This window comes from Anser brachyrhynchus, assembly GCF_964034855.1.
Source record: "Anser brachyrhynchus genome assembly, chromosome: 15".
Lineage (NCBI taxonomy): Eukaryota > Metazoa > Chordata > Aves > Anseriformes > Anatidae > Anser > Anser brachyrhynchus.
Genome location: NC_137733.1, coordinates 17,999,923 through 18,025,128, shown reverse-complemented (window position 1 = coordinate 18,025,128; position 25,206 = coordinate 17,999,923). Strand labels below are relative to the sequence as shown.

At 42.3% G+C, this 25,206-nt stretch overlaps 2 protein-coding genes across 11 annotated transcripts in view; both read right to left on the bottom strand.

Annotated features, from left to right (window-relative positions):
- Nucleotides 1–703: 703 nt before the first annotated feature.
- On the bottom strand, nt 704–22,840 carry LOC308178099 (interleukin-9 receptor-like). Of its 3 annotated transcripts, none has more exons than XM_080556143.1 (10): nt 22,701–22,840; nt 17,969–20,998; nt 9,963–10,053; nt 9,486–9,594; nt 8,110–8,303; nt 7,281–7,417; nt 6,765–6,939; nt 6,372–6,486; nt 4,622–4,706; nt 704–3,665 (listed from the first exon to the last, which is right to left on the bottom strand). In XM_080556143.1, exons 2-10 carry the CDS (start codon nt 18,059–18,061, stop codon nt 3,120–3,122), a joined length of 1,545 nt encoding a protein of 514 aa, XP_080412269.1. In that variant the 5' UTR covers nt 18,062–20,998; nt 22,701–22,840; the 3' UTR covers nt 704–3,119. The 3 variants fall into 3 exon arrangements, with proteins under 3 accessions (XP_080412269.1, XP_080412270.1, XP_080412271.1); XM_080556144.1 differs by lacking the exon at nt 22,701–22,840 and adding an exon at nt 16,601–16,633 and having other exon boundaries at nt 705–3,665; nt 17,969–18,023; XM_080556145.1 differs by lacking the exons at nt 17,969–20,998; nt 22,701–22,840 and having other exon boundaries at nt 705–3,665; nt 9,486–9,895; nt 9,963–10,013.
- The window catches only part of IL21R (interleukin 21 receptor), a 21,499-nt gene continuing 17,319 nt past the window's right edge, over nt 21,027–25,206 (bottom strand). For all 8 annotated transcript variants that reach the window (XM_080556139.1, XM_080556140.1, XM_080556135.1 and 5 more), the window contains one exon: nt 21,027–24,386. In XM_080556139.1, the coding sequence (XP_080412265.1) occupies nt 23,478–24,386 (909 nt within the window). In that variant the 3' untranslated portion in view covers nt 21,027–23,477. The remainder of the gene's footprint in view (nt 24,387–25,206) is intronic.

Here is a 25,206-nt window from a genome sequence, read left to right as displayed (position 1 = left end):
TAAATAGCATATCAATCGTTTAAAAGAAACTGGTATTAGGAGTCAAAATGTTGTAGTACCTATGTGTTTGGCACTGTTGCACCTCCTACTGCAATAGCTGTGGGAAACTACTGTGCAAGCTACTAAAACCTGTGATCTCATTGCAAAGGTGAGGTAACCAGTTCTACACACAGAAACCAAGTGAGGCATGCTATTGATTTATGTGAAAGCATCTGTAATTTTTTTCTCTAGTACTCTGAATCTCATTCTGAAGATATCTATTGTCTGTTTTTGAATGTGAAAGCATGTTATGAAAAAGTCTTGAGTTGTCCACACCAATGCCCCTATTTCTTTTTTAAATGGATGCTTTATTTAGATCTGTCTGGTGCATATTACTCTGCCACTGCCTGTATTAGGCATCGTATCAGTCAGCTTGGCTCAGAAAGCCATATAGTTTTGGGTCTGTGGTATCAAATGAATATAACTATACTGCTTCGAGACACGGGCAAGTACTGCATAATACTGGACTGTGGACACACAATGTCTAGTGTTGACATTGCTGCAGCAGTTTCTGTGCTTCACTGCAATAGGCAGTGAAGATCAGAAGTGTGTAGATCAAAGCAATCTGTCCAACAGCCCTAAAATGATAAGGCTTAACACCGGGCTTTCAGATTTTGCCAATTAACTTGCTCTATTCATGAATGTCAAGGAAGAAGCAATCCAAGCGTTGCAGCTTTGTGTTGCAACTTAATCCCTGGTTTGCATGCTGTTAAAAACAAAAAAGCACCCCTCCCCCTGTTGTGTGTTAACTCCCTTTTCTAGCATAAAAAGAACAACCCCTCCTCTTTACCAATTACTATCACCAGCGCAAAAATGTGTGTCATCAAATACTACAGTTCTTGCTTTAAAACTGATAGTTTAGATCTCTGTTCTTGATTAGTGCTTCTCTCTTCAGAATTTCAGTAGTGCCTTTAGCAGGAACAGATCTGTAGATTAGATTAAATTACTGAAGATTAAAATGACTATTTTTAATTTTTGGTGATTTCATTAGCGAGAAGAATGTATGCATGAGTGAAAATGTGGATGGCTCTTTGAAAGAGCATACATTCTCTCATCAAATGAGGGGTTATGCTGGTCTGGAGGGGCCTGTGGTGATAGAAAAAGACACTACGTTCAGTCTCTCTATTTGCTTTTGCTTCTCTATCTCGTTAAGTTTTATGTTCTCCCTTCCGTAGCCCAACCTGCTGCTCCTTATGCTCATATCTGATTATAATTGTTCCCTTTATCCTTTTGCATGTATTACTAGTTTAGAATACCTTTTTAAGTAAACAAGTCTTCATGAAACTGCTTCGTTTTCTGTGCAGACATGTTCGTATGCAAGGGCTGTCTAGATATGAGAGATTTAAGATACAATTGATTTGACAATTTTAGGAAGCATCCCTCTGATTCTGAAGATTTGAAACCGGAATGCTGCATCAAGCCAGACTAAAAGCTTGGTCTAAAAAGGGGTATAAAAGCTTGGGAATCACCAAAATCCTGCAGGCATGTGGTCTTGTTTTACATATTTTCTTCTGCATAGGAGGTTATAGCAACTGATCGTAGCATCAGATTATTTTCTTGCCATTAGATTGTGGTATAATATAAAAAGCACCCTTGAATATTGTTTTTACAAGATAAAAAGCACAAAGGACCGGAAAAGGGATATCTTTTTCAGATATCGGAAAAGCCCTGTGTTTACCACACTGAATACAAACCACTGCTGGCACCTTCTGTGGCTGTCTCCCAAGTTGACTGTGGACACTTCATTCTTTTGCTGCTTTTCTCACAGATGAAGACTTCCCACAATAGTTCTCTGGCTTAGCACGTTTTTTGGGGGGAAGAGTTACTCAGTCTACTTTTTTACTTATAAATGAAATCTTACTTTGCACTGATAAAACTAGTCACTGCTAATAGTCAACAGAAACACATGACTCATTCCCAAAGAGAAGGAGGGAATGAATGTGAGCAATCGTAGGTATGCATGTGCCAGTTAGCGTAGATGTACATGTACACTTCTCCATATGCTTGCTACAACTGCTGAGCCCTTTAAACCTAGGAGATGCAACTAAGACTCCAAGAATCTGCTTGGTGGGTAATCAACCATATATAAGGTTTTCTGTCTCTATGGCAGAAAGTAAAACTCCAGAAACTGAGCTCAGAAAGGCTGTACCTGCTAAGCAGACAGGCAAAAGACTAGTCACTTCTGGAGAACAAATGAAATCCCTGGAGAGGCAGTGGGCCTGGCCTGTTTTGTGATGAAACCTTGGTTGTATTATTCTTGCTTTTCACCTTTTTCCCTTAGATAATCCCAGCCAATTAACCTTGGAATACACTTACGTTAAAATCAAAGCAGTACATGGGGCTTAGTTTCTGCAAAATAAAAAGTTACAGCTATTCAGGATAATGAAGATCAAGGCCCACTGCCCAATTATTTTTAAATAGTGCAATTCTAAATTCTGATTAAATCATGAACCGTTTGAATCCATTTAGAATCCACATTAAGAAGCAAAAATAGCATCTTTAGCAAAAAAAAGTTTATCATGATTTTATGAAGAGTCATACATAGTTCTCAAATAATAAATGGGTTTAAATCATGATTCAGTACATTGCAAATATTGCTGCTTCTCAGTCCAGCAGGCATTAGTTTTCAGGCTACAGTAAATGTTGAGTTAATCTGAATTACAGTGAGGAAAGAACTATGTGCTGAGAGCAGAGCAGCTGTCTCACAATGAAGTTTGGAAATCGTCATCTTGCATGCAATTACAATGGCTCTTTCTGGGGAAAAATAGCAGGTCTGCTGCTGCATCCTTAGGCTAAAGGATTGCTGGACTTCTGTGGCTGCCAGGAGGTTAATTTGGGGGAAGGCATGGTCATGTATCTCCTGAGACGGCAGATTTTGCTGTGGTCAGTCCTGGCCATGCCAGCGATAGTATTTGCTAGCCAGAAGAGTGGGTCACAATCTTTTCTTGAAGTAGAAAAATTAAAAATTAGTTAAGAATGATACATGATTGTAATTGTCTGCACAGTCACCATTTAAGCCATTTGGGAGGACATTGTTGTGAGATGAGAGGGCAGCAAAAGATCTTTGTGGGCAGCATTCCTCAAGGAAGGCCATTCTGATCATTCTGATGTTTGACCAGACCATTGCCATCAGAGAGCTTCAGTAGTTCAGCAGCAATCAAACCTCCTGTGGTATCATTGTCACACAAGGTGCAATAGTCACTATTGCTGAAGGACACATTTGCCATCTCCAAAGATTCCTGAAGCACAAGGAAGTCACCCTTTCCATGCTGTAAGTGAGAAGGATAACTCCTTCCCATGTCAGATCTGTCAAGGTTGGCTTTAATTATTTCAGAAATTTTCAGGCCAACTGTATCATCAGCATGGTTTTGTGCTAAGAATAGTGCCAGCTTCACTTCCATCTCTTCTGCTCTCACATACCTGCTGGGGACATACTGCTGGCTTGGACCAGAGGCAAACATTTCTTCTGCAGCAAAAAGATTTGTGCTTTCCACAGGTTTCAAGGAAATCTGGGAAATCAGTTCCTGGGTGTTTAGCTCAGAAACTCCATCTGTAGTCACTTTGTTTGAGCTGCTTGCCTCTTGTCTTCTGAGTTGATTCCAAGCTTCATTAGGTCCAACCCAGTCCTAGTGAAAGGATCAGTAAGTTCAGGACATTTTGCTCAGAGGTGGAATTTTCAGAATGACAGTTCTTTTTGTATGGCTTTGGCACAGCAATCCAGAGGTTTAGTGCAAATCTAATGGGCAAAATTTCAGTAATAGGGTAGAGAATATAGCATTTAACTGCCCTGAAGAAAGATTTCACGTGAAATTTTCAAGATTTTACCTCCAGAATATACTGGAAGTTGCTTGTATTGCTTTGGTTTTGTGAAGGCGGCATGCACCTCTCGTGTTCAGCAAGTGTACAAGAAGATGGAAGACAAGAGAATGCAAGTGCACTAATGATGTTTCTTGGTTTTTGCTTCTTCCATGAAAGGGATCTGTTCTGTTTTCACCTTTTTTCTTTTTTTTTTTTTTTCCAGTTACGCTATTTGAACATACTTAAGATATTGGGAATGCTAGAGGAACATGCTAGAGGACGGCAGCAATGTTGATTAACTACTAAGGAGAAGCTGCCACTTGAGAAAAAGAGTGGTGATTCCTTGGTCCTGCTTTTTCTACCTAACAGACAAAATACTCAGTTCTCTGTGAAAGGAAACCCTGATTTGTTAAACCAAAGTAACCCCTGAATACTGTGCTTGGTTACCAGTGTTATCCATCTGAAAAAAGGGGGATATCGAAAGCATCACTTATTGGTAATATGTGGAAAGATCCTCTGGATGCAGAAAAAAGTACAGGTGATGGATGGATAAGGAGCAAGCTACTGGAGGGGTTTTATTTTTAAGGAGAGAGAAGATGGACAGTGACTCTGGTGGTGTAGTTAGTATGTTGAGGCAGGAAATTAAGTGAGAAACCATGAAGTCCCAGGAAGACCAGAGCTACATGTTGGTAACAAGGCTCAGGACCTAGAATGATCAACCCTAGGAAAAAAATCCTCCCCTCATAAGCTGAGGATCATAAGAAAGAAATTAAACATTTCTTACCTTAAAATTCCCATTATGCAAATTATAGAGTGGCTGAAAGAAAGCAGCTGGTGTGGGAATGTTAAAGCAGGAGAGGCTTTTTGCCCTGAAGTGAGAAAACAACATTTTAAGATCAAAAACCAGACAATTGTTCTGTATTCTGTCTCAATGATATAGCACACTGGTTAAATGACAGCCCAACTCTTCTGATAGAAAGATTGCAGTAGAATCTCATTTCATGTGGTTCCTGACATCTTGTGGGTATGCAATTATCTGCCTCTCAGACATGCTTTCAATGTTCCTAACCCAAAGTGCAGCCTTCTCGAAGTTTTCTGAGGAATGCTATATGCATTCAACTCATTACTAGCCTATTACTTGTTCTATGTACTGAGCTATTTATGCATTTGTTTAGCATCTTGTTTGATCTAAACCACCTTTTCTAGCAGTATTTTAGAGCATGCAAGTTTCATTAAATTTAGACAGAGAAATTCTGCCATATATCATAGTCCGTTCATTAGAGCTTATCCTGTACAAACATTTTATCATATGAATATCATATATTCTGTTTCCCTCAGAGCAACATGTATATGGAGCATAATAATGTATGTCAAGGCAGAAAGGGAAGAGGTAGGAGACTGGCTTTTGTGCTACCAGCATAAAAGAATATAGAGGATGGTTGAACCAAGGTTTTAGAGACACTTTTTTTTTTTTTTTCCTGTATGACTTGGTCCCAGAACCCAAGAAACACAGAATCTGAGTTGGTGTAGTTTGCCTATATTGGTATTTCACATACTGACTACTGGCAGGTATGTCACAAATAGCTTAACATTGATATCAGTTTAACCATCTTTATGGATTGCTGTGTGCTTCCACTTTTAGGTTACCTACATGAGACAACTCAAAATTACCATGTTTTTTTGTCCTGGTTTTGGCTGGGATAGAGTTAATTTTCCTTCTAGTAGCTGGTATGGTACTGTGTTTTGGATTTAGGATGAGAATAATGTTGATAACACACTGATGTTTTAATTGTTGCAGAGCAGTGCTTACACTAAGCCAAGAACTTTTCAGCTTCTCACACTGTCCTGCCAGCGGGCAGGCTGGGTGTGCAGCAGGAGCTGGGAGGGGACAGAACCAGGACAGCTGACCCAAACTGGCCAAAGGGGTATTCCATACCATCTGACGTCATGCTAAACAATATATAGGGGTGGCTGGCCGGGGTGGGGGGCCGGCTGCTCGGGGATAGGCTGGGCATCGGTCAGCGGGTGGTGAGCAATTGCATTGTGCATCCCTTGTTTTATACACATTATCATTAATAGCATTATTATCATTATTATTATTTTCATTTATTTTCTGTCCTAATAAACTGTCTTTATCTCAACACACAAGCTTTCACTTTTTTTCTGATTCTCTCCTCCATCCCCCTGGGGGGGGTGGGGAGGGTGAGCAAATGGCTGTGTGGTGCTTGGCTGCTGGCCGGGTTAAACCACAACAGGTTTAAATTTCTTTAACTCCAACAGACCCTCAGCCTTGACCTTTAGCTGAGCTTGGGTGCCAAGAAGGCACTTTGGTCTCCTTAATGACTGAATAGTGGGTCATTAGTTATCATTAGCCAAGAATCACGTCATATCCTGAGAACATCAAAAGAGCTTTTGAGTATGTTAGAATCTGATTGCGCAGCAGAAACAAGAAGCAAAATGGATATAAGGACACTTCGTTTACTCTCTTTAGGTCATAAAGATCAAGAGAAACTTAAAGAGGAACTATAACATACCTTGAAGAAAGCTTGCGGTTCCAAAATAAATAGAGTACGGTGCCAAAACTCAGAGGAATGAACAAGAACTGCAAAGTTCTGGAATTAAAGAGCTTTTCAGACACTTCTGGTACACCTAGGAAAAGAATCATCCCCCCCCCAAAAAAAAAAAAAAAGATAAAAAGCCTGAAAGTTAAGATAGATCCCCAAATAACTAAGCAATACAAATGAAATAAGCAGTTAAAGACCTCAAGGAAAATAATTTGGTTATGAAAACTTGAAGGAAACTGATTCTGATTTTAAAAAGCTTCATTTTACCAAGCATCTTCCTTTTTTTTTTTTCTCCTTTCATTTTTAAAAATTAGTATGGACATGAAAAGACATGAATTAAGATCAAAACAATATTCTTTGTACCTGCTCTTTGAAACACTGTTGTCTGGCTCCACTCACTCCACTGACTATGGTATGAATCCTCATTTTCAGAAACTTTGCAGCGGACTCGTGCAATGTAAGAGATACCACTGTGAAACTCTGTGCCTTCAATTTCTATTTGTGGTAGTGAACTGGGTGGTGTCTTGTTCAATGCAAACTGCAAATCATTACAAAAAGAAAAAATCTATTAAAAAGGCTGGGCAAAGGGATGGTCTTTTAATAACTTTTTTTTTTTTTTTTTCCTTCTCCAAACCCTCTGTTCTTGGATGCAAGAATAGGGCCTACATGATGATGAATATCTTCTGAATGCAGGATTCAGGAGATGATGATGCATTGTTCTTCACTATTGATGTTTTACATAAAACCTTTCTGTCTTGATATGGAAAGACAGAAAGGTTAGCTTAAAACAGTCAGCTTCCAGAAGACCCTGAGCTGAGTGGCAAGGCCATTCATTGCACCAAGAGCAAGGCAGCATGACTGTGTGGCTCATCCAGTTACCTCCCATGACACGCTGTACTCCTTGTACTGCAACTCGTATTGAAGAATTTCAACGAGGTACCAAGGCACACTCCACCATATCTGACACTTGCTTGCAGTAATGTTGCTCTGGATGTTCAAAGGTGGATCAAGCTTTACTGCAAACAGAGAGGTAGGTTTTCCACAATATTTGGGACTGGAATACCACAGAAGAAGATGCATGTTTCTAGACTGATTAAAGTCTTGGAAGATAAAGCTGGTTCTAAAGAGTGATACTAAGACCAGCAGTAGTCTGCATTAGCTTACAGGGTAGGTCAAAACAGCTACAGAACTGACATAAATTCATGATAACTCAAATAGCCCCTGGGGATAGTCCTGCAATCAAAGAACCACTCCAGATATCTCATTCTGCTCTTCCAATGTAACACTAGTACAGACAGGCTCTGAGATTTCAACTACTAGGGCATTTGTCTAAAGTACCAGGCCATGGGACCTAGGATTTTATCTACGACTTAGATTCCTCATGATTTCATTTCTTTCGAAAACAAAACAAAACAAAAACATAGAAGCAATAAAATTGTACAAGAAAACAGGATGAAGACCAGAAGTATAACCAAAATGTGCTCCAGAACCATCCCTCTCTGAAGTCCAAAAAAAGTCAAAATAGAGAGACACTAGAACTGCATCCTTAATGATAAAGACCATGTAGTGTACTCTGCAGGAATGGACAATTTGGCTTGCTTCCATTATTTTCACTTGCTGTCTTTGAGACACTCTTTTTCAGAAAGCATGTTAGATCCATCCCAAAGACGCTAGGCAGAGCCTCATTCCACTGCTGGTTCATACTTACTGTGCTTGCGGGGACTGTATTCTGGAAAGGTAATGTATGTATGATTACTCCCAAAGAAGTTGCCTTGGAGAGAGACTCTATAACCATCTGTTTCCAAGATCTGGCTGGCTAAGTGGATTGTGCAACGATACTGATTCTGCATGCTGTCTCTGGCAGTCAGTTGGCAGCTGGCGTTTTGACCCTTTGACCAGAGGCTAAAAAAATGAAAAGGCTGAAAGTTTCTTTTAAGTCATATGATTAACTGCTTTATGGTTTATGAAAGACGTGTGGCAGCTTTGCACAGCAACACATTCAGGAAGAGTATGTCCCTCCTTAGTGCAGACAGCAGAGAAAGCAATGCTAAAACTGGCTGGACAGCAGGGTTGAAGAAGGAGGAAGGAAACGGCCTCCTAACCTCACTGCTGAGAGCACTAAGCCTCCCAGCAGCTGCATGTAGTACCCTGTACCTGCCCCCTGCTCCCTCTGAAAGTGAGAGGGCTGCTATGTATTGCTGCCAGGAAAGTGGCGGGGCGGGGGGGAGTGGGGGGTAAACCACCTAATGTAGCCATTTATTAGTAAATTTTTTGTGTTGCTTGTGGCCCCACAATAAACTGGGTACCAAAGTTTATGAAGTTGGCATTTTTTCCATAGATTTAAAATCCTGTATCATTAAGAGTTACGCTATTTTTTACTAAACTATATCAGAATACAATAAGGCATCTAATGCTGGATTGGCTTACCCTTGTGTAAGAGTTTACTAGTTCTTAGCAATCAAGACAACTTTATTACATCATCTAAACACATTAATCTTGAATTAGCATATCACAATGCTTATTATCCTGTCACTTAGCAAACTATTCATTGGTTTTCTTCTGTTAGAGATAAAATTATTCACATAATAAACCCGTTACTAAAACTTATAATTCACTAGACTTTCAAAATCATTTAAGTATATATATAAAAACTAGATTAAACCAGCAGGAGTTTAATTTTTAGGCAGCAAGGTGATTAGAAACTGATGAGGCAGCTTCATGTAAGGTCAGCCTGGAAGTCCTCAAATGGCTGAGAACCAAGGCTTCAAAGGGAGGGCTCTCGGCACTGAGAGGCCCTTGCCAGCAGACGACGCTGGACTGATGGACCACCCTGAGCCTGCAGGAGACCGTGCAGCTGCATGTGCGAGACCTCTGCTGTAACCCTGGTGACTGTGCGCCCATGAAAGACTGCTGCGAAGGGAGCAGCTGCCAAGGCAGCCCAGGATTGTAGCAGTGAGATGGCTGAGATGGCTGTGCCCAAAGCAAGCACAGCCCCCAGCCAGGCCCCATCTTGGCTCCTCCATGCTGTCCTTCCCACACCAGTGCCAGGACTACCACAGACAGCTCTTGGCTTGCCGCTCTTACTTTGTGAAGTGCAGGTAGAAAGGTCCATCGCCCACAGGCTCGTCCATTGCCCACATGCAGTTCACAGTAGTCACATAGTTATTCAGGCAGCTCAGACTGCCAGGGAACTCTGCAGAAGGAGACCAGAGCTGCATTTATGTTACCACCTTATGAGGCCTAAAACATGTTACTTGCTAGCGCTTCCTTTACTGATGCCTTCCTCATGATATTCTTCCTCTGTGCCGCACTTCTCTGCATGAGATGAGTGTAAGAACTTAGGGCAGGGAGCTTGAGCAGTGGCTGTTTTTTCTGCTGTTCAGCTTGTCCACTATGTTTTCAGTTGCTTAGGTATGGCATTGCCAGCCGGATGTACTAGTTCCTGGGACCCCGGAAAGTGCAATCACAAGATCTTGTATTCTATTCTTTAGTGTCTGTGTATGAAAACAAGAACATGTATACACCGCTTCCACCGTGGACCTATTCCAGATTTTCCCTTACCTCTGCCTTGTCCTCCACCAAGGAATAGCACAGCAGTAATGCACAGGTGAAGGCCCAGCTGCTGCACATCTTGTCCCATTCCAGACAGTATCTAAAACAGACCAATCGTTAGAAGCAGTTTTGTCAGTAGTTATACCAGCAGGCTGAAGCCTGTTACAAGCTAGCCTTGTCTGTCAGACATGGCACCAACTCAGGTATGCCATATCATCTATAGAGACTGTTCTTCTCACAGCAGCAAATATTACTTTGCACAGGAATATAAAGCACCAGCCACCTGAAAGCAGATCTTTAATTCCTTCAAATTCATCTTTTTTAGTCTTTTTCTCCACTTTCCTTTTCTGTTGTTTGTTGTTATTTTTGGGTCTTGTTGTTTGTTTGTTTGCTTGTTTGTTTTTTTGCATGCACCTGGCACATGAGAATTTGAGAGCAGCACAGAGCCACAGTGGATCAGAATGAAGGCTCGTGTCCTGTTTCTGATAGTAACTGAAAACAGATGCTTAAAGAAGAATGTAATGATAGAGAAAGCATAGATATTCTTCTCTGAGAACCTTCTCAGCCTCCAGATATTTGCAGCTCAGGACTCCTGGAGCAGGCATAATTTCTGCATCTTCAAGTCTTTAGTGGGTTTTCCTCTCATGAGCTCATCCATCAGCAGTAGATACCTTCTGAAAGCCATCTACACAATAAACACTGCTCTCTACATTTAATGATGGATTTTTAAATTTTTTTCTAAACTTGACAGAGTCAAGTAACTGTTTTTCTGGCAGTTTCCTGGCAGAAATCTCCGTTTTCTCTTTACTAGAGGAATATTTGCTTGAGCTGCTTATGTCATGAAAATTTTGAGGGATCCTTTCTTTAAGCCACTTGGAGTTGCCCTGAGCTACTGTGAAAGGGTTTGAGGTCAGGTACAAAAGCTGGGATAGAAAAGGGTGTTCTATCCTAAAGACTTTTTGTTTCAGACTTTTTCCCATTTCATAGCTGAATAAAACCAAGACCTACCATAATTCTCTCTCTCTCTCTTACACACACACACACAAGAAGCCACAATTCCAGGCAGATAACCAAGTTGCTCACCTACAGCATGAGAATCTTGGGATTGTATTTTCTTCCCATAAGTATTTCCTTGCTGCCAAAGAAAATTTCAGAAGGCAGAAATGGAGAGAACAACTGATACGTTCCTGGTCAAAGCACTCATCTGGGATGTGGAATACTTAGGACCTAGTCATTGCCCCAGTTTACTGAAGGAGACTGTATAGATATTTGAAATATTGCAGTGTGCAATATTGAATGCTGTCTCTCTCTGAGGTTATGTGGGATTCCCTGTCTTTCTTCTTAAACAGAAGTTCCATATAAAGTTTCTGATTTCATGATAAATCAGCAAACAGAAGTTTAATATGAAGAAACCTGACCTAGTCTACTCAGTAATACATGGTGTGTTATAAGATGCTTCCAGCTTGCAATATTTGCTGTTTCCTTAATGCTCCAAAAAAGCCCAGCACCTCTGCAGGTAGTGTGTTGCTCTAGGAAGCCCATGACTCAGCCTGGAGCCCAGAAAATGTGGAGTGAGTGTGTAAAAAGAGCCCGCTTTTGAATTTAGACAAAAAGAGTTATTTGAAAATTTCAAAAATATTGGAGGGATGTTGTTTGCATGGCTTGCCCAGCATGGATACTGAACTGAGCTCTTGGTTTGGGGTAACAGAAGGCTGTGAAAATGTTCTGACTTGAAAGAGCTTGGCTTGCTTTGGGCAATGCCAGGGCCTATGTTCTCTCTTTCAGAAACAGTTGGGGAAAAGAGAAAGATAAACATCAGGATGGGAAAAACACTAAGAACAACATTTGCACAAGGCCAAATGGGTACAGCCAGGCTACCAACTGAATGTGGTTTCTAACCAGCAAGAGGCCTGAAGTAGACTTAAATGGGAGTGAATGACTAAGAGCCTATGCTTAGCAAGCAGTGTGATATTTCAATTAGTGGTATTGTTTTATTGAAGTTATTAAATGGTATGATGTCTACAGCAGCAGGAGCTGGACTCCATGACCAGAAGTATCCTTCCAGTCCCGCATTTCAGACAACTAAACAGCAGCATCCCTGTATCAACCTCTTTCCTATAATTATGCTTCCTTACAGTGTTGCTATTCTGGATTAAATAGTAAAATAACTACAACATATCAGAAACTGATCAAAAGAAAAGGAATCTTTCTGGCTTCCATTTCACCACCTCCTCATTTATGTTTTTTTTGGTAAATATCCTGTTTTGCTGCAGACCTTCTTCAGCGTGGGGGTTGTAGAGAGGAAGTGTCACCGTTAGCTGAGTTTAGCTGGGGGAGGCTGGGAGGCATGAAGTCTCTCCTGTTTATCATTCTAATCAGGGTTGCATACGATCCCTGTGATAAGTACAGTAAGACTGACTAAATATGAAATAGAGAGAGCTGCATAAGTACATGCACAAGTAGAATTATACATATGCTTACAAGAACTTGCCCAAGCACACAAACGAACAAGCATATGTCAAGATAACTAAAACAGGTAATTACCTATTTCCAGGTAAACATAACTAATTTGTTAACACTCCTTCCACTCCCCTTCCACCCCTCCCCACCCCACCCAACCAACCAACCAAACACCAACTCTTTATCCAGTTCTGCAATATATGAAATGTGCCAGACATTTACTGGCTGTCTATCTCACCTGGAACAAAACAAAACAAAACAAACAAACAAAAAACCAAAACAATTTGTATGTTAGAAGTCATGAATATTTGTTATAACTCGGTAATGGAAAACTGAATTCTGAAAAGTTTATCAGAAAATGATTTTGGGGAAGTAGCAGATAACCAGTGAACGAGAGCCTGCAGTACATTAATGCAATTACAAGAGCTATCACACAGACCATGGATGCTTATCAATTAAAAGAAATGTTACTGCAGCTACTGTAGCTGCAGCATTCATAATGCCATTATTAGTTCTTCTATTGGGCTCCACAGTTTGAACAAAATATTGCTGAAAAAAGATTAAAACCTAATTCTGAAAAGGCTTATGAGCATGATTTAATAACTTTCCTCAGCATGAACAACTAAATATTAACTAAATCTCTTACCCAAAGGAAAAGTTAAGAAGCAATTTTATACCATCCAGAAGTAGCTACATGGGAAGAGTATTTCAGGTAGGATGAAAGAGTATTTCATGTAGGAGAAAAGTATCATTTTAAAATCTACTAGAGAAAGATGAAAGAATCCAGTAGTTGGACACTGAAGATGGATAGTCAAACAGAAATGAAGACAGACAGTAGAATTTGTGCAAAGGGACACTTCATTTATTGCTGAAACCTCTTGCCCAAACATACGATCCAACGCTTGTAGTCTGTAAATCTTGGTTAGGTATCTTAAAAAAAAAAAAAAAATCCTTTGTTGAGATGGAAGCCCTGAGATTGATGCAGGACTTGTTAGTTACAATTTTCTGTGCTAAAGTGATCATGATAACATTCTCTTAACATCTGCAATCTTCAACCTTCAACCTTGCAAGGGAAAACCTAGCGTACGTCCTAGAAAACGTGTTCAAAAACAGGCAGAATTACTTCTCAGTAACAGCCAGACACCTCCCATTTATGAAGAAAGGAAATACCTGTACATTTGTAGTGCTCAGGGGAACTGCTGGTTTCAAGCACAGAGACATTAGTGAAGCTATCTGTGTTGTGTCTGCTCATACTTGCAATGAGTTTAGTCTTGCAAGAAAATTACTGCAAGTTTTAATAGAATCCTACAGATACTTAGGTGCCTTTTCTCATGTTTTGTACTCACTGTGCTTCCCACATTTCAAATTGCTCAGCTGCGGAAAAGGAATTGCCACATTACCCTAAGGCAGGTTGAGCTAACGATAGCCCAGACTGATCACAGATAAATTGTCTTGGCAAGTCCCAGAAGAAAACGACTGCTTCAGTGACATTCTCTTCCTCTTCTGTAAGTCAATATGAAAGTTTTGATAGGCCATGTGGCAAGGTGAACAGAAACAATTCAATCCTTAGCTTCTCTTGGTACTGGACAGCAGACAGGCATAGAATGGGGCAAAAACGAGACAAGTGCAAAAGCACTTTTCAGTTTTGGTGAGAATGGAGGGAAGGGATTCTCAGTGGCCTAGCAGTCATTCATCATTCCTCCCAGTGGCCATCATCTCTGAACACTGCCCGTTCTTTTCTCAGCAGCAGGGGAGCAAGAAGCTGATAATCAAGCCAGGAACCAAGAAGAAACAGATGATATGCCAGCACCACTACAGAATCACAGAATGGCCAAGGTTGGAAGGGACCTCTGAAGATCATCTAGTCCAACCCCCCTGCTGAGCAGGATCACCTAGAGCACATTGCACAGGATGACATCCAGGCAGATTTTGAATATCTTCAGAGAAGGAGACTCTGAAACCTCTCTGGGCAACCTGTTCCAGTGCTCTGTCACCCTCACAGTAAAGAAATGCCCTCTCATATTCATCCGCAACCTCCTGTGCTTTAGTTTGTGCCCACTGCCTCTCGTCCTGTCACTGGGCACAACTGAAAAGACTGGCTCCATCTTCTTGACACCCTCCCCTCAGATGTTTATACACATTGATGAGGCCTCCCCTCAGTCTTCTCTTTTCCAGGCTAAGCAGGCCCAGTTCTCTCAGCCTGTCCTCATACGACAGGTGCTTCAGTCCTCTAATTATTTTCATAGCCCTCCTCTGAACTTGTTCCAGTAGTTCTATGTCCCTCTTGTACTGGGGAGCCCACAGCTGGACACAATACTCCAGGTGTGGCCTCACCAGGGCTGAGCAGAGGGGGAGGCTCACCTCCCTTGACCTGCTGGCAACACTCTTCCAAATGCACCCCAGGATACCATTGGCGTTCTTGGCCACAAGGGCACATTGCTGACTCGCGGTCAGCCTGCTGTCCACCAGGACTCCCAGGTTCCTCTCCGCAGAGCTGTACTCCAGCAGGTCAGCCCCCAGCCTGTACTGGTGCTTGGGGTTATTCCTCCCTAGGTGCAGGACCCGTTACTTGCCCTTGTTGAATTTCATGAATTTTCCTCTCGGCCCAACCCTCCAGCCTGTCGAGGTCACTCTGAATGGCAGCACTGCTCTCTGGGGTATCAGCCACTCCTCCCAGCTTTGTGTCATCAGCAAACTTGCTGAGGGTGCACTTCATTCCATTGTCCAGGACATTGATAAATAAGTTGAACACTGGACCCAGTACTGACTCCCGGGGGACACCGCTAGCTGCGCGCCTCCACCTAGACTGCACCACTGAGCACAACCCTCTGAGCTCTGCCATCCAGCCAGTGATCAATCCACCTCACTGTTCACTCATCTAGGCCACACTTCCTGAGCTTGTCTATGAGGATGTTATGGGAGACAGTGTCAAAAGCCTTGCTGAAGTCAAGGTAGACCACATCCACCACTCTCCCCTCATCTACTCAGCTAGTCATCTCATCGTAGAAAGATATCAGATTGCTAGGCAACATCTTGTTGGCATGGGCTGTCTGCCCTATATCCTAGTACCAAGGCCAGCATTACAGCAGCTGGGGGACTGGAATGCACATCAACTTCCCAGGCAGGTTGCTTGATGCTTTTTTTTTGTTCCAACTCCCAGTTCCTGCAACACGGCCCAAGTTGTGCGTGAAGGCAGAAAAGCCCAGTGAAAACTTGGGGTGGTGGAGGTGTGGGGGTGCCAGAGGAAAGCAGAAGAACCACCTTCAATCTGTATAGAAGAAAAAGACCAAATAAATGTCCGAGGGAAAGTCCTGAAAGGACACACCAGGTGTGCTGCCACAATTCCAGGTGTTGGTTCAGCACCAGCAGATGACTGGTAACCTCAAGTTCCTAGATGGTCTCAGCTGGTTTCAACAGTATTTCCATCCTTTCCACATGTTTCCAGGACAGAGTTCTGCCTACTATCTGGTCAAGAAAATGAGACTTTGTAGCCACACCTTTTTCACCCCTTCCTGTAGTTCTATCAGCTTCCATTTCCCAAAAGTCGTTTCAACCAGAATTTTTACAATGAACATAGATTTCCCAAATCAACAGATGAACAGATGGTCGACTGTTATTGCTATGTTCTTCTGCTGTATTACCAGAAATCCGTATTGAAAGTTTTGCCTCACCCCCCACATCTGAGGTCCAGTACAACACAAAACAAAAAGATGGCCTTTGCTTTTAGGAATGTACAGTGTAAAATAAATGAATTGATAGATACTATAGAGAGGGGAAGTAATACAAGGTGGTGGTCCCTACAGTCTCAGCATATGGTCAGCCTAGACATTATCTGGTTTATAGGAACTCAGCAAAGCAGAGCTTTAAGGAGAGACTTGAAAAATGAGGCTGAGGTAGCTCAAGAGAGAGCTGTAAGCAGCACCTTCAGAGTGTAAGCGATAGCATGGTAGAAATTAATGTGGGATTTTTTTGATGATCTAGTTGGAGCTGGAAGCTAGTATCATAGAGTTGACTTCTTGGTATGGAAGTGACAGATGACAAGCAAAAGGGGAGGTGGTCAGTGACTTGAAGGTGGGGACAAGAAGCTTATATTTGGCATGACAGAAAAAGGAAGACAGAAGAATTGTGTAGAGAAACGTAATAGGGTCAAAGGGACAGGTACAAAAAAGGATCCTTGCGTCACTTACCTTTGGATGGATACAGGTAAGACAAGCTCAGTTCTACAAAGGCCAAATAAAATATGAAACTGAAGTGTCATACAAGAACATAAGCAAGGGTTTCATGTGGAACTGTGTGCATAAGAATCTTAAACATGCTTGAATTTCATTTGATACATGTGATATCATATGCTAGCTCTGCAAACAAAAGAATCATGCTCCTCTAGTTGAAAGAGGCACAACAGACATGCAGGACTCCAAGGTCATAGCCCACCTCTGCCATCATTATATGGAGTATACAGTTTTGTCAGCGCATTTTTTTCTGTTGCAACTCGTATGGTCTGCTGTGCTCACCTAAAGCTTAGAGGAAGTTAGAGGCTTGAGGCTCTGATTTTGCAGCTGCTCTGTGCTATTCCAGAAATGTGCTCTGCTCTCCCTCTCACACTAAGATACGAGTGGCATGCAGTGGGAACAGGCACAGCAGACCTGGCCCATTTAATACTCTACTTCCATTCCTTACATGTTAGCTATTAACCACAAATGACCTACTCTCCCTTGGCCAGAACCCCTTCCTTTGCTTCAGTCTTTTTGAGAGGCAGCAGCAACAGGCACTAAAGAAAGGTAGGACACTAAATTATACCTAGGAAGCTAAACACTGACAGGCAATAGTGTGTCTGTACCAGCACGCACATTTCTCCACTCATGAAGGCTAGTCCCAAGTGCACATTCTCCGGAGCAATCCATTCTACTATTAAGAAATATAACTGATCATCTTTAGCACTCCTTTGGTCACCCTTTCCTACAAGCAAATACTTTGAGATACAAGTACTTTTCTTTTCTTTTTTCTCTCTCTCTTTTCTTTTTTTTTTTTTTTTTTAATTTTCTTTAAGAAAAAATAATGGTACATTATCTACCTGCTAAATACCTAGGTCTCTGAGCACATCTGACAGAAACGTGTCAAGTGCACATTGTGCACTCACATGATCAGCCTGTAAGCATGTGAACTGCTAGGGAATATGGAAGTAATAGGATTTCCCCATCCATAGTTCATACGTAGTCCCAAACGCTGAGGGATATTTTGTCTGGATTTATTTACATTCATCTTTTTCACACAGAGAAGAGTGTGAAAGATAATTTGCTCAAATTGCCTCTTTCTCACACATTCCAAACCAGAAGCAATGTGATAGGGCATGGTATTGTGCTCAGCAATCTAGCAGAACAAAAGTGCAAAGACCCTTCTGGTGGTTTGATTGTTCTAGGATCCTAGTAGCAGAAATAATATACAGTTCCTCATTTAGGCTAACAAATTATTTTTCATATCTTACTTTTAGCTTAGTAGACGTACCCTATCATTATTTATTGGCATGCATAGCACAGAAATATGTTAAACCATCTTACCAGCTCAAAGGAAACTTCACTTTTCACACTGTTTCTGTCCCTTGATAGTTTAGGCTGTGTGGTTTGATGATCAGGCAGTAGCAGCAGTGGCATAATAAAGCAGAGCTTACTGTGCCCGATTTTAAAGATAATCTCAAGAACCAATGAAAAACTGCTCAGATTATCAGATTGAGTTAAAGTAGCTGCATCTGCAATTACTCATTAGTGATGCAGAAACTGAGGAATTTCTGTTAAGGGGTTAACATTTAGAAGGCCAAATAATTTGCTGAATATGAAAGTACCTTCTTGGAACACTTAATTAAAAAAAAAAAAAAAAAAAAGTCATCAAAAGAGCTATGTGTAAGTGACCTAAAGCCATTTGCTAGTCCTGTCTGAATGTGAAGTGAGACTGCTTCCATCCAAGGCCTCTGCTCAACTGTGCAAACAGTGATGCCCAACTTTGCAAACAGTCAAACACCTGAGGCATCCCTGAGCTACCTTCTTCTTCCTCCACAGCCTTTTCCTGCACTGTTCTTAAAGGGGCAACTTGGGAAACATCAGAGGCAAACAAGCACTGCAGTGCTTCCCTGTCCATATCCTACAGTGCATAGGGAACAGATCTTTCCATATTCAGGTGAAATGCTGCAGTGGTAGTGTTAGAGCTAGGATCCACCAAGTCAGTCACGTAAGTGGGTCTGGTTCCAGAGAAGGGAAAGAGAGATGCAAGCAAAGGACTGACTGAATAACGGTCTCTCAGCATTAGCTTTATGGGCTAAGAGAGAGGGACAGGGGCAATGTAGAACCAGAGAGAGATGTTTCTACTGCAGGTAGAGCAATGTTGATTCTCCAAGTACCTGCTTTCAGGCTTTCTTCACATAGTAAGACTCCTGCCAACTCACATGAAGCCCTAAGAGTACCCATATGAACATATTTTAGATTTTTTATTTTTACATCAATCACAAATGGGAGCAGAAACAGAAACGCCTTAAAATGCAAGCAGTCTTCAGAGCAAGTAACACCTGCTGCACCAGAACTGTCCAGAACCTGTAGATCGCCTGCTACAACAGAAAACATTTAATCTCTTAGAGACAAATTGTATCCTTGCATCTTCCCTGCCTACTGCTGTATATCACCATAAGGATGCTACAGCCATCTGATACCCACAGCTTTGACCCATTGTCTCTACAGCAGACAAAAAAATCAGTACAAACATTCAGCAGAAGTTTGGTTCAAACAGCAAGGCATAAACTTATCTTCCTAGTTTCCTTTCATATCAGTGTTCCGAAAGACAGAGTAGTATTTCTGACAATACCACAGCTACTTGTAGGTTGCTTTTTACCCCTACCTCAAGTGATACTCAGCCCAAAGACCATTAACTGAATTCCTGTTCTCTAAAGGCTACTCAGACCCTTCTTTCATGTTTTCAAGCACTCATTTACTGGCTCTCCCATGACTAACTTCAGTGTTTCTCACCAGTGAGCATTGTTTCTCCCCAGTTAATCTGTTTTACATTGTATTTAACCTGCAGTTTTTCCCTCCCACCCCAAGTGGATAGGATTTGGATATCCATTTGGATAGGATTGCCACTGTTTGTCTGCTGCTGGCCCAGTGTCAAATGCATGCATATTTTGCTATCTCCTCTGATCCTGGATCACCGTAGAGGCAGAAGTAGTAAACAGGACAAGCATCATATTCCAGTGGAAGCTAATGGGGCATGCAGTAGTTGGTCTGTCTGTGCTGCATTTCTTGGCCTGTACAACAATGCACATTTTTGAGCCTGAGATAGTCTTAGTTAGACTCGTATAAACATGGACACTTTCATGTCCCTGACCATTGTGAATACCACACAGAGCACAGCAGACCAGAGTAATAAAAATACTTTGTCTACATGGGTGGTGCTGCTGTCACCTTTTACAATCTCATCACATGGTTGCACTCGCCTCTGCAAGGTATGCTAAACTTAGATTACCTGATTACTTGAGCATGGCAGTAGTCACTAGGCAGATTCCCCTGGAATGGACAGCTTATGCAGCCTATTGTAATCTCTGTTCTTTTAGGGAGGCCTGCTTGGCTAAACATTGAAACATCAAATGCCTTTACCACACTATTATCATAACTCTTTCCTGTGCTTTACACTGCTGTTCAGGAATCTGCCACTGCGGGTTACTGAGGTCACGGAAGGGTGGAGTGAAACTTTTTACAGACAGCTTGTTCGAGAGCAGGGGAAGCCTCCCAAAAACCAGCAAAACATGGGCTTTGCAACATGACCAATGGCCCTAGCATTCCACAGGGAACATGTTTTTTCCAAATTAGATATTGTTAGGTCAGGGACATTTGTTAGGTCAGGACATTTGCAAAGTTTGCTGCCAGGAGCCACAGCAAAAAGAAAACAAACAAACACACAAAAAAATAAAAAAAAAAAAAAAGAAAACACAGCACCACCACTTCAAAAATGTCTACATCCACAGTGTCAACAAATCTTTGGCCAAAAGCTTAACTGTTACATCCTGCCTCCCTTATTTTCACATCCTTGTGCCACATATCATGGAAGTTCTCCTCTCTGCCTATGAAGTCTGCCTCCTAGGATGACCAGAGGCAACTTCCAGTCTAACATAGCTGCAAAACAGTGACTTCTACCAGATGTGCCGCTACGGACTATGTAGCAATGACAGAAACACATACTTTGGCAATTCTGGGGTCAATGATCCTATCAAAGGCATGGGGTGTGCAGAACTGAGGTGTAAAAGGGCCCAGAAAGATAGGCAAGTTTCCCATCCAGTAAACATCCTGGGCCAGTTACCACCACGTTGTTTCTGAAGTGCAACTACCTGTTGTTGATGAAGCTGCAGAATACTTGTTACAGACCAGTAGCGATGCTTCTGCTCAGTATGTCTTTGCACAGACGGTGCATGCAGACTTTACAGGACACTGCTGGGCAGACAGCTCGACAAGGAAGTGGAGTTCGCTCGCTCTTCTGCTGCCTCGTGGAGGGCATGCAGGGTACTTGCAGCACAGCAGGGAGAATGCATAAGCATGCAAAGATAATGCCTCCTGTGGCAGAAGACAGCAAAAATAAAAAAACTGAAAAAAAGGAGGGAAGAAACCAAACCCACTGATATCTTGGGTCTGTGCCCAGGAAGCCCAGAGCTAAAAGGTACATTGAGGAAGTAAAAACAACATGGGCAAAGCTAATCCCCGTAGGTTCAAAAGGCAGCATGGGTGGCACAATGGCTGTCGTAAACAATCAAATGGAGGATGCATAGAAAAACTCTCTTAGCACTCAATTGTGAAGGAAACAGCTTCCTTTCATTACAGTGCTCCCTCTTGTTAAGACAGTGTGTTGGGCTTATGTGGCAAGGTTTTGATTGCAGGAGGCCAGTAAGGATGGCTTCTGTGAGGAGTCCAAAAGCTGCCCAACTTAGAGAAGAAGCAGTTCCAGCTGGCTCCAAAAGGGACCCACTGCTGGATAAAGGTAAGCCAATGACCAATGGTGGTTGCACCTCTAGGAGAGTGTAGTTAAGAAAGGAAAGGAAAAAAAATAAAAAGAAAAAAGAAAAAAAGAAAAAAAAAAAACACAGTGAAGTGGCTGTGCCACAGCAGCTGGGAGAGAGGAGTGAGAAACAATCCCGCAGACACCGACAACAGTGAAGAAGGAGGGGAGGAGGCGCTCCAGGTTCCAGAGCATAAGTTTCCCTGTGTCGAGGCCCATGTTGGAGCAGGCTGTCCCCCTGCAGATTTCCACACTGCAGCCCATGGAGAGAAGCCCATGCAGGATCAGGAGGTCTGGCAGGAGCTGACACCTGTGGAGGACCCATGTTGGAGCATTTTGCCCCGACGGATGGACCCCATGGTATGGACCCATACTGGAGCAGTTCTTGAAGAGCTGCTGCCTGTGGGAAGCTCACATAGAATCAGTTCAGGAAAGACAGCATCCTGTGGGAGGGAGCCCATGTTGGAGCACGGGAAGAGTGTGACCATGAAGGAGTGGCGGATGACACAGTGTTACAGACTGATTGTGACCCCCGTTCTCCTGTGCCACTCAGGGGGAGGAGGCAGAAGAGGATGGACTGGGGGCGGTGGTAGGGGTAGTTTTTGTTTGCTTTTAGTTTTTCACCACTCTAGTCTGTTAGTAATAGGAAATAAATTACACAGAATCACACAGAATGTTAGGGCTTGGAAGGGACCTTGAAAGATCATCTAGTCCAATCCCCAAATTGTATTAAATCTTCCTACTCTGAGTCTGTTTTGCCTGTGACGGTAGTTGGTGTGCAGTCTCCCTTTTCTTATCTCAACCCTTGAGCCATTTTTCATAGTATTTTCTTTCCCTCCTCCTTTGAGGAGGGGGAGTGAGAGAGTGCTGTGGTGGAGTTCAGCTGCCCACCACACGAATCCACCACAGGGAGCTGTGGGGTTGCCAAAAGTCTTCAGAAAAAGCTTGGGGAGAGAGAATAGAGTTTATTGGTATCACAACAAGAACAGATTATTACTGTACTGGAAACATACATTGTTAATCACACAGGCTCTCTCAGTGTAAGATCTTCTGCAGCCAAGCAGTACTTGGGTTAGTAGCACTATACCTGCATAAGATGTATCTGTTCACATTCAATATCAGTACTGAATTAACTTTTTAAGACAGTTATCCTAAACAGACATACAGAGACATAAGAGGGAAATAATCAGTTGCAGTGCAACTAGCAGTTTCATGGTTGGCTTTATGATCCAGCAGAAATTGATTAAGCTTTGTGCTACTGACCTGTTAACTGCAGCAGACCAGGTCCAAGGCAGAAGATGGAGTTGCAGGCATATCCAGGTGGGACAACATTCCTGAAATTATTGCATAGCTCTAACAGCCGTTATAGTTAACTACAGTTAATAGTTCAGTGTTATAGTTAGTGTGCTTGGAAAATGCTGGGAGAGATGCTGATTCAGTAGGAAGCCTTTGTAGAAAGAATTTATCTGGAATTATGTTTTGAAGACTCTTCATTTATAGACTCTACCTGCAAAGCCAAAGTCCCTCTAAAACCAGCGTTATGATTGGTCTCTTGGACACATCATTCTCTGATGATGAGAATTGGTTTTGATTATACCTCATGAACAGCGATGGGTATAATTCATAATTAATATGAACTATTACAGCTGAGTTTAAAGGGGATTGTGTTAGTAAAAGTAACAACACCTGTGTTGTTAAGAAAGGGTAAAGAAGTGTCAATATAACAAACATGCTTGCCATAGGTTATACTTCTAAGATTCATGTACATCTAAACTCAAGTCGTGCCAGGGAAAATTACTTTAAAGTTTTGTACTATTTATAAGCTTATAAGAAATTAATTATGTTACTTTTGATGCAGCATTAACAAGATAAGTGGCAACAGAAATAGGCATTACATTTCTATGGGCCTAATAGTTTTCAGTTATATGCAGCAGAGCTTACACCAAGTAAACTTTGTTTTTTTCTTCTGAATTTTGCTGACATTTTGCTTCTGGCACTGTATAGAAAAGGCCCTACAATCTGCAAAGGAACATCAAGTCCTTAGTTAGTCTGTGTCCCATTGACATGGCTGTCAGAGCGATGAGAGACCCATTGCTTGACATAGCTCCGTGGAAAGTCCTCTCCCTCCTGCTCAAGAGGAATGGACCCACTGTTGGTCTGACTGTTTTGCTCAAATTCACAGTCAACTGGACTCCCACAGTCCGAGTCTGCAAAGCCACTGTCAATAGTGTCCAAATCTAGGCAGATGATAGGATAACTGTCACCAGGCCTTGCACTGTGAGGTAAAAAGTCATCGGAGACTTCACTGTAGGAAACACTTTCACCATCAGGAGAAGGTAGAAAAGCTGGATTTTCCAAATCCCACTGATTAGGATGCAAGCAAAGGGCTTCTAGGATGCTTCCCATCCCTGCTTCCAAAGCCCTTTCAACTTTCTGGTGGGCTGGGGCGCTTGTCCTCAGGTGGTCTGTGGACACAGAGCCTGAGGCAAGTATTTTGTCCTGTGTGCTCAAGTCAGACAGATGGAAGTCACTGGATAGTTTTGTGTCTTCATCATCAATGTTAACCTTGGGGTAACCATTTTCTCCAGCACTGTCTTCATCACTGGTATGCTCATGTCCCCTGTACATACGGTTACAATTGCATTGGCAGTTACAAGGTGTAAATTCGTCAGCTACAGTCACAGTGTCAATAGACAAATGTCCATATGACCGGTCCTGAGTCCCACTGCTACTGTTCACACTAGACAGCAGGGACTGGCTATCCTGACTTGGGGTAGTCAGGCAGGACACATAAGGCTTAGAAGGCAGATCTCTTTTTAGCTCACTCATCTCCTCTTGTGAAGTACTGTTGGAAGGACACATGCTGTAAACTTCTAGGACTTCCGGAAGGACTATTCCCCATTCAAAGAAATCAAGGGTCATTTTCGTATGGGATGTACCAACCCACTTCTGCATAAAAACAAATACAGAGAGAGGGAGAGAGGTTAGTAGCATCAGCTGTGAGTTTCCACAGAAATTACCAAAGACCTTGTGCTTTTAGAGGCAAAGTCAAACTCTAAAATCACTGACTGCTCCAAAATGGCAGGGCGTGAGATGCTGTTATTACCAGGCACAGGCAGCTGCAGGAGAACTGGCTCAAATAATTGAAAATAATTAGCTCTGAGAAATTGGCATGGCTTTGCAGTTTTCTCCATGTTGCAAAGAATGCCACTGCCTATAGCAGCATTCCTGGCTCATCAGCCAGATGTACCCCTCCCAAGCCACCAGTTCTCCCTGGATCTCTTCTCAAGGAAACTGCCTCTCCTAAAGCAAAGTTAGTTTCTTCCTCTACACGCTGTATCTGCAGTCAACACACATAGCCCTGCTCTGTCACTTTGCAGTACCCTGGGAAGAGAGTCAGGGCAAAGCTTCACCAGATCTTTTTTGTGTGGCCATGCCCCAGGCTAGTCTTTTCTCTCACAGTGACACGAAGAAAGCAGGGGTAGGCAGGGGCTGTGGACCTCAAAGAGCTGTAGCCACTGCCTGGTGCAGATAACACTTATTTGAATGACAGGGGAATGTCACACATTGAATCTTGCCCTTCTGTATCACCATTAGCATTACATTCTGCCTTGTTCCATGTGTTATATTTAGATCATGAGCCTCTTGCATTCAGTTTCACCTGAGAGTAAAGGCACCTCTAGGTTTCTCTGAGCTAAGAACAGAGTATTTTCAGAGAAGTCACTGAATCATTCAGACCACCATAAACTTGTGGTGTGTGCCACTAGCG

Coding starts and splice junctions, on each gene's coding strand:
- LOC308178099 (XM_080556143.1), bottom strand. CDS start 18,061: ATGCCACTGCTGCTACTGCCTGATCATCAAACCACACAGCCTAAACTA. Junction 8,304..9,485: donor TTCTACCTGCACTTCACAAA/GTAAGAGCGGCA, acceptor TCATTTTTTTAG/CCTCTGGTCAAAGGGTCAAA. Junction 7,418..8,109: donor ATACAGTCCCCGCAAGCACA/GTAAGTATGAAC, acceptor CTCTGTTTGCAG/TAAAGCTTGATCCACCTTTG.